This window comes from Dromiciops gliroides, chromosome 2 (assembly GCF_019393635.1).
Source record: "Dromiciops gliroides isolate mDroGli1 chromosome 2, mDroGli1.pri, whole genome shotgun sequence".
Classification (NCBI taxonomy): Eukaryota; Metazoa; Chordata; class Mammalia; order Microbiotheria; family Microbiotheriidae; genus Dromiciops; species Dromiciops gliroides.
The window spans coordinates 130,446,704-130,455,330 of record NC_057862.1 but is presented as its reverse complement, the minus strand read 5'-3'; the positions used below and the strand labels follow the sequence as shown (position 1 = coordinate 130,455,330).

The 8,627-nt window shown below is 34.9% G+C and overlaps 1 protein-coding gene across 1 annotated transcript in view; it reads right to left on the bottom strand.

The window, feature by feature from the left end:
* Positions 1 to 7,207: 7,207 nt before the first annotated feature.
* The window catches only part of MCTP2 (multiple C2 and transmembrane domain containing 2), a 275,109-nt gene continuing 273,689 nt past the window's right edge, over positions 7,208 to 8,627 (bottom strand). The window contains exon 23 of the mRNA XM_043984960.1: positions 7,208 to 8,116. Coding sequence (XP_043840895.1) covers positions 8,048 to 8,116 — 69 coding nt within the window. The 3' untranslated portion in view covers positions 7,208 to 8,047. The remainder of the gene's footprint in view (positions 8,117 to 8,627) is intronic.

The window sequence follows — 8,627 nt, the reverse complement described above, 5'->3', positions numbered from 1 at the left end:
TTGCTCTATTAATCCTTTGAGTTTTAAACTGTTTGGGGCTATTTCTCCAACTTGTTTTGGGTGGGGTGGGCTTGAATTTAGAGAGGGGATTCGACTGTTTTTGTTTTGTTTTGTTTTACAGTGTCTGCTAAGTATCTTCCACTGGGAAACATGATGACTAATGACATAGGTATCAGTTATAGTTTTATTACACCAAAATGTATAGTTTAAAAACTGCTAAACATGTTATTTGGCAGTATAGGACGATGGATTTTGAGAGATGATAGATTATGACTTTAAAGATGATGTAGTCTAGCTCCCACAGTTAAGGGAACTGATTGACTTAATTTTTCATTTCCCTCCAAGTAGATTTGATGTCATTTTTTCTATAGGTATTGTCTGTGGTGAAATAGGTTGTTAGTTTCCCATTACTATCATTTGTGAACAAAGCCTGGATGATCGTTTGCTAATGACATTGTAGAAAGAATTTCTATTCAAGTACTGGTTAGAATGGATGACCTCTGAGGTTCCTAGTGTAACAAATGTAAAATATACTGAAATCTTTGGTTTTCTCCATCTTACAAAATACAATATCGAAGTATTCCTAGAGAAAAACTACAGCAGCATTAAAAACTGGACTAGATAAAAGAATAAGGAGTTGCCAGTCTACAAATGCCTAGTATATAATTTTCACTTAAATATTAATGAGTTTTGATTCTCCAACCAAGAGGTATAAAGATAGAGAAGCACATTCTTTGAGATGGCTTTCTTCTACAAATTTAAATGTATATATATATAGAGAGAGAGAGAGAGAGAAGAATTTGTCTACCCTCTAATCAAATCAGCTAGGGAGAGGGCAGGTTGTGGAGGGTATTTGTTGAACAGAATAAAAATAATTTAAATTAATAACTAGGAATCATCAATGAGACATTAGGGATGTTTATTTTAATAAAAAGAAGCCTCAATGGGCAAGATACAATTGCAGTTTTCAATATTTGTAGTGTTGTCACCAGCAAAGCATAATTCAGAGGATTTCTGATCTTGTCAAGGTGGGATTTCTTCCAGTGATTCAGATCTCAACCCATCTACGCCATTTCATCCTGTTCAATAACTTCCATGTCCTTCCACAGATTGTCCATAAAGTTGCTGTCCAAAGGAGTCCATTCTCTAGGTTTTGTTTTTTTTTTTAACATTTTGCGGGTATTAGTGGATAAGTCATACATTCCATTTGTTATCTCTTGCTCTTCTTACTTGTTTAACCCATAGCTTTTATTCAGTAATTTGTTTCCAGCAAATATTAATATACTTCAAACTGCTTGCTTCTGCAATTGAGTTTTCTTTTGGCCTTTGGGTCACCTGAAACTTTTATTCTTCAGGAACTGTGGTATTTATGGCAATGTGGCATCACCAAAAGACATAAAGTATCACCTATCTTAAAGAAGAATTAAATTTACTCTGATCAGCCCCAGAAAGCATAAATGGACCAAAAGGTATATGTGACAGGGAGAGATTTCAACTCAATATAAGGAGAAACTTCCAAACAATTAAAGCTACTTTCTAAAAGTGGAATGGGAGGAAGTAAAATCCCCATTATTAGGAAGTGTTCAAGTAGAGGTTGTCTAGGACCTGGAGATCTGTTATATGTTAGGTGTTTTTTGATCTTCCAGTCTAGACTAGTCTTTAAAACTTGAAGGCTTGTAGATTTTCCCAGGCTTTTTCTCTGACAAGGTTAGCCTAATACTAGAAGAATGAGTTTGCTTTAGTATCCTGTGGCACTCACCCGAAGGAGAGTCATTTAAGCCCTGACTTAAAGATATTAAGGGTGCAGTGTAGCAGAAAGCACAAATCACTATTCAGAATGGTGACTTTCCATCAGTTACCAGTTTACAACACAAACACAGGTCCAGAGATTCTTTTACTTATATTTCTCAATTTTTCTGCTGTCAGAAATGTGATATATTAATAGGTAAAAAGATTGAACAATATTAAAATGCAGAAGTACCTATAGTTTATTAAGTATGAACATCCTTTGCTAACCTAAATCATAAACATATGCACCTACCATTTGTACATGTGAGAAACCTTTGGAGCTAATGAGTGATCAATGGGTTTATGACAAATCCAGATTCTCATCCTCATTTAAATTATCCCATACATCTAAAATATATCTGACCAAAAAAAAGTGGATTACTACTCAGAAGCAAAAATTTATTTTTTCTCTCACTACTTTGTATATATATATATATTTTTTTCTAAATAAGCATGTAATGAAGCATTTTTAACTTGGTGTTTACATTTGAACTTGGTCATCTGATATACTAAGAATCCATGAAGTGAACTTATTGCAACTGGGGAAAGAGGGCAAAATAATCTAGTGGAAAAAACACTAAATCTGAGACCTAGATTCTAGTCTCTGGTCATGAAAAAAAATCACATTATCCTCTTTGAGTCACAGATTCCTTGAATTGTAAATAAGAAACCCTGACACATGATTTCTGAGCTTCCTTCCAGTTCTAAAGTTATTTCTTTCTACTTTATGTAAGAAATTCCTATGTTGTCATGGTTGCTCTAACCTAACACTCTACTTCTGATAGTGGTGTCCAAAAGCTTTTGGGAGAAAGTATAGTAATTGTAACTTTCTTTAGTATAGTCTTCAGAAGATATGGACATACCCCAAAACCCATAATCTTCCCTTCATAACATATAAAAGCTTCATCAGTTAACAAATTTATCTAAGTTTTTCTAGAAACTATCTGCAAAGTCCTACTTTGGTATATCACTGTAGCATGAAAGTGATCCTCAATTCTCAAGGTCTATATTGCCATTCTGGCAGGTTCTACCATACTATGTGATCTTTCAATAAACTGTCTTCTTTCTAAGGACCAGGCTAAGTACTAAGAATTTTATCACCAACAGGATGGTTTTATGTCAATTCATTTTTTTGGTCAAAGAAATCTATGGAAACAAAAATAAAATAGAAAATGTTCTTCAGTCCTATGAGAATCATCCATTTCTGATGTAAGAGTCACTTCTGAATCAGGTAGTACACAATCAACTTGTTAGAGTAAAAATTAAATTTCATATAAACTTGGAGAATAAAAATGAAAATAAGAGTTATTCCATGTTTTAACTCCATGTTGGAGTTGAAATAACTCCAACACGACATATTTAAACTAGATATTGATGACAAAAATGGTAAATGAATGGAGCAACAAAGCATTGACAATTTCCTAAAGAAGTTTAACCAGTGCAAATTGACTGGTATGAGACCAAAAGAACCTAGAATAATTTCAGTCAGAAAATACTTTATCTCTTTGCCAAGCAGAGAGACATAGTATCCAGTGGATACACTGACATAGTATAAAAATTGTTCATAACATCTTTTGGGGAGGAATGATAGAATGTTACTAGCAAGATAACCCTCATAAGACAATGAGAAAAATTGGAGGAAAAAAATGTTTAATGAAAGCTAGTCAATAGATTACATTAAGCAGAGTTAGGCCATTTAAAGATAGAAACAAGGAAAACAATAAATAGATGACAAAGCTGAAGATATGGAAAGATATATGTAATAAATTATTTTCAACATCAAGGGTGGTGGAGTAACCACAGTTGGACTTAACATTAAAGTCCCTGCTATGATATGTAAAAAAGTGAAAATGGTACTAAAGAAAACAAAGGTAGAGAAACCAGTTGTACCAGAAGAAGTATACACAGAGACCCAAGGCAATATTTGAAGATGTTAAGAAATTGATTCACAAGGAATTGGAAATAAGGGAACCTACTAAAGATATAGAAAAAAGTCTTGAATCTTATTACCAAAATAAGGCAATTAAAACAGTATCAGTAAGTACTGAACAAAATGGTTACTTTGTCATCAACTCAACATTTTTATGGTGGATATCCTGCTCCCTCCCCATCCCATCAAGGATACACTTGATGAAAATTTAAGAGAACAGGAAGGCTTTTCCAAATGATTTTTCATAGCACACCATCTTTATAATCACACAATTTCATGAAAGGTAAAGAATACAAAACCCCAGTCCTTGCCTTTAAGAAGCAAGCGAGGTATAAAACAGGGAAATGTATCTATGACAAAGGGGTTTATCTTTGTAAGAAAAGATGTCGTTCATATAACCCTACTTTTGAACACTAGAATATTATGGATATCATTAAGGTGCTCTGCAGTCACTCAAATGTTCCATAGTCTAACTCTGCATGTTGGGAAAAGTAAGTGAACAAAAAATAACTATTCTCCAGACCATGATTTGAAACTCAACCAATCAGCAAACATTTATTAAGCACCTACTATATATACCAGGTACTGTACTTAGTGGTAGAAATACAAATATAAAGAATGATACTCCTTACTCTCAAGTTTATATTCTAATGAACAGCAATGAAGTTAGAACAGCAAAACATCATAACTGTCCATTAGATGTGGATCACGCAATCACAGAGCTACAAAGGAGGTCATCTAATCCAACCCTTTCATTTTACAGATGAAGAAAATGAAGCCTTTGGATGATATTTGCTCAAGTTCATACAATAAAAAGTGGGAGAAGTAGAATTTGACCCTCCAACTGTAGACCCCGTATTCTTTCCACTGTACCATGTGCCTCTTATCTCAGGCAGAAACGTAGAAAAGGAAGCAAGGGGGAGAAAATTGGACTGGAGTGCTTTAATGCTCCCTTCCCCATTCTTTCTGAAACAAAAGCCCATCTTCTTAATTCTTATGTAGCACATTACAAATGAAAAATTATGTAGAATTGATATAAAGTTTGCTGTCAGAGAAATGTATAACTGTAAAAAAACCACAACGGACCAGTCACAATTCAAGCTGCCACTGTTTTTCAGTAATGGCTGACTCTTTGTGGCCCCATTTGGAGTTTTCATGGCAAAGATAATGGAGTCATTTGCCATTTCCCATTCTACCTCAAACAGGATTAAGTTACTTGCCCAGTAAGTGTCTGAGCATAAATTTGAACTCATTCTTGATTCTAAGCCCAGTGTTCTATCCACTGAGTCAGCTAGCAGTCACAATAAAAGAGGGCTAACCAAAAGATAGCCTGTATCCTCTACTGATGTCCATGTGTTCTCAAAAGAAATCATGGGGGCAGCTAGGTGACGCAGTGGATAGAGCACCGGCCCTGGAGTCAGGAGTACCTGAGTTCAAATCCGGCCTCAGACACTTAACACTTACTAGCTGTGTGACCCTGTGCAAGTCACTTAACCCCAATTGCCTCACTAAAAAAAAAAGAAAGAAAGAAAAAAGAAACCATGGGCAGCCTCTGTACTTTGGGTAAATTTATGGGACTAGATGGTCAAGATTCACACAGAACAGGTAAGCATGAATGGGTTATGATTTGCATGATTGGAAGGAGTACACACATAATGTGATCACAAATCTAGAAAACATTAATGTCATAAAGGTAATTTCTGATGATTGACATTAAACCTCAATTCCTTCCCAATAAAATGTTTGCTGATTTCTGTCTGCTTATTTAATTAACAAAAAAGAGTCTTTAGGAGATACTGTATTTTAATGTTTTGCTCACCAGGCTTATTTGAAGAGTGCATTCCTTGTGTGCTCACCTAATGCAATGAATGAGTCCCAGAGTCAGGTAATGGTAAAAAGTCCAATTTACCATGCTTTTTGACCAGTCAATTATTTCATTTAGAAAATCCTATACAAAAGAATGCTGATAAAATACTGGTTCTACTTCTGAATAAATAAAGGGTTATTTGACTGCTGAAATTTTTCATTGAAATGACTGATCGGATCTCACATGTCTGTTTAAAAATGTCTGCCTAAGGTCCTTACAAAATGACAGACTATGATAAACTAGATGATAGTTGGGAGGGAGACAATGAGGCATTGTTTACACAGAAGATTGAGTAACTGGTTTAACAAAAGAGATTCTGGGGTATCCATTGTATGTACAAGTAAGAGCTTTACTGAAGCTTTTGTGATTTTTACGAAGCTCTCTCCAACCGGCTTCATTAACTTGAAGTAAATCAAATCATGCAGAAATCTGGCTCAGCCAGAAAGAAAACCCAGGAAAGATACAAGATGAAGAAAAACAGACACAGGATGATAAGGTTTAGAATCTTTGGCATTTTTCATAAATATTTCATTTGAGGATTATTAAATTACAACCTAGAAAAAACACTAAAACTATTAAATCAGGTCTAGCTTGGTTTCCAACTTAGTTTTATACATATATATATATATATATATATATATATATATATATATATATATATATATATATATATATATAAAATGGCACATACAAAGTTATGTGTCAAAAAACCCATTTTTATAAACTTAAATTTCATTTGAAAAGAGATGGTTTCATTTAATTCTACATTTTTATAGAATAAGCATTTGTAATTATTTGGGAAGGGATAAATGTTCTTTAACATTATAGAGATGGATGGGCAAACAGGTAGAGATTATTTTCCATTCTTAGATTGCTTTTGCTTACTGACCCATAGTAGGATTTTAAAACAAATTCTTATTGTGCACATTATTCATGATCAGAATAGGAGTCCTAGATCCAGTATTAGTAAGCCAACATAAAGAAGGCCCTAAATAAATTCAATGACATATAAGTTCCTTGAAAGCAGGATCCATATCTTTTTGTTTGTTTGTTCTGGAATGTCGAGTGACTAGCATAGTGCCTGGCAGTTGTGGGTGCTTAATAAATGCTTGTTGAATTAAGTGAGCAAACCTCATTATTTATCTATAAACCAATTTTAGATTAATTTAGAAGATTATTCAAGGATCAAGAATTCCACTCTTGTGGGCCCTCTGCTCCACCAGTACATGTAAGAATTAACAGCTGAAATTTTAGAGGCCTCAAAAAAATCTGTTATCCCTTGTGCAACGTAGTGAAGAGCCTCTACACATTTAGCTAGGCTGGTTCTGTGGAAAAACATATAGTCTATCCCCAGGGCTGTTAGACTAGGACTCATATCCAACCTCCGATACTACCTCTCTGAGCCTCAGTTATCTTGTGCATGAGGAGGTGGTTGAATTAGATGGCCTCTGAGATCCTTCTCCCTCTAGATCCAGTGTCCTATAAAGCTTTCTTTGCATCCTGGTAGAACCCACCAGAAAATATGGTTTTGCTAACAGCCTCTGGAAACTCATTGCCACCTCCATGTCAAAATAAGGCACTGGAGATCATTAGAAGAAATGCACTAATATAGAGAAATCAAGTATTGAAGGAAATAATTTTAATAATCAGAAACCGGATTATTTTTGTCCCCTCACTCACATTTTAAAAATCTATTATTTCTAAAACTGTAGTGTCCAATCTCTTTTTGACAAACAAAAGCAAATGATACTGATAAAATCAATGAGATAGTATTGGGATGACAATTAAAAATGTACTCTTTGTAGGACAGAAGATTGTATTTCTTTCATTTATTCAAACTGGTTTGCTCCTGACATGTCCATTGCCAGCAATAGACCTTAAGGAGCAACATGGCATCCAGCACCAAGAAGTTAATTGCAACTAGATAATAACTCCTAAGACATCATTGAAGCCTCAGCCTTTTTCCCCTTCTGATCATCATGAAATAGATATTTTAAATTATTTGAAAATATGTCGGGCATCAAAGATATTAGAACAAAACATTTAAGTGAACAATGATCTAAACAAGGATGGAAAAAATGGCTCTCAAATCTTAATAGTAAATCTGTTGGAGGCATTAAAAAGGCCAAAGTTTCTCCTGAGTCCAAGACGGCTAGACAATGTGCTTGCACAAACTAGTTGTTGGTATTCTCCAACAGGGGAAGATGAGTTACCGAAGGTCTTACTCCGGCTCTTCTGAGAATGGACCAGTTGTGCACATTCCCTTGATTGTCTCCTCCAATAGGGCTGACCCTCTGTGCAGAAAACAATGCCAGTACTCCATGACTTCTTATAGGGGGGAGTTGGGAGAATGTAAAATAAATATGCCCTTCCCCAGAATGACTATACAGACACTAATGGTTTTAGTTCTGGTCTAAACCAAACCCAAAAAGAGATGCTGCATTCCAAAGTCGGTATGTGTCCTAGAGAGCACTCCGCTTCTTCCTAAGGGGACTTTGGTTGCTGTATGGTTTCAATTCGGCGTACTGCACCTGTAAAAACAAATAGACATGACGTTTGCAGCTAGGTAACTCAAGCTCACTACAGTGTGTGTTAATGGCTCCCCAAGGACAAACCAAGGGAAACTAAGGAAGGTTCAAAAGTAATGAATCATTTTCTAAACACAGGAACATGGGGGATTAATTGCAGGAAGGATTTGAGAAGTCATGCATCATTTCATGAAACCAAAATATTAAAAGCAGATTTTTCTAATGAGATGCATGGGTTTCTACCTGCTCTCAGCACTGCAAGATTATTTTTGTGTGTGCCAGCATTAACCTGTAAGTAAATTTAATAACACTCTCTGGGGGATTTGCAAAGCATGTGTATCTAAATGTACATACAGCAGGACAACTTTTTTAGAATTATTCATTTTTTAAAGAGCATCTCAAAATTCAAAAAATATCAGCAAATTATATAAATTTATTTTTCCTCAAAGGAAAAAAGTAGCAAATCTAATACTGGTCCCAAGAATTATATCTATTTCTGTCTAAAATGAATTTT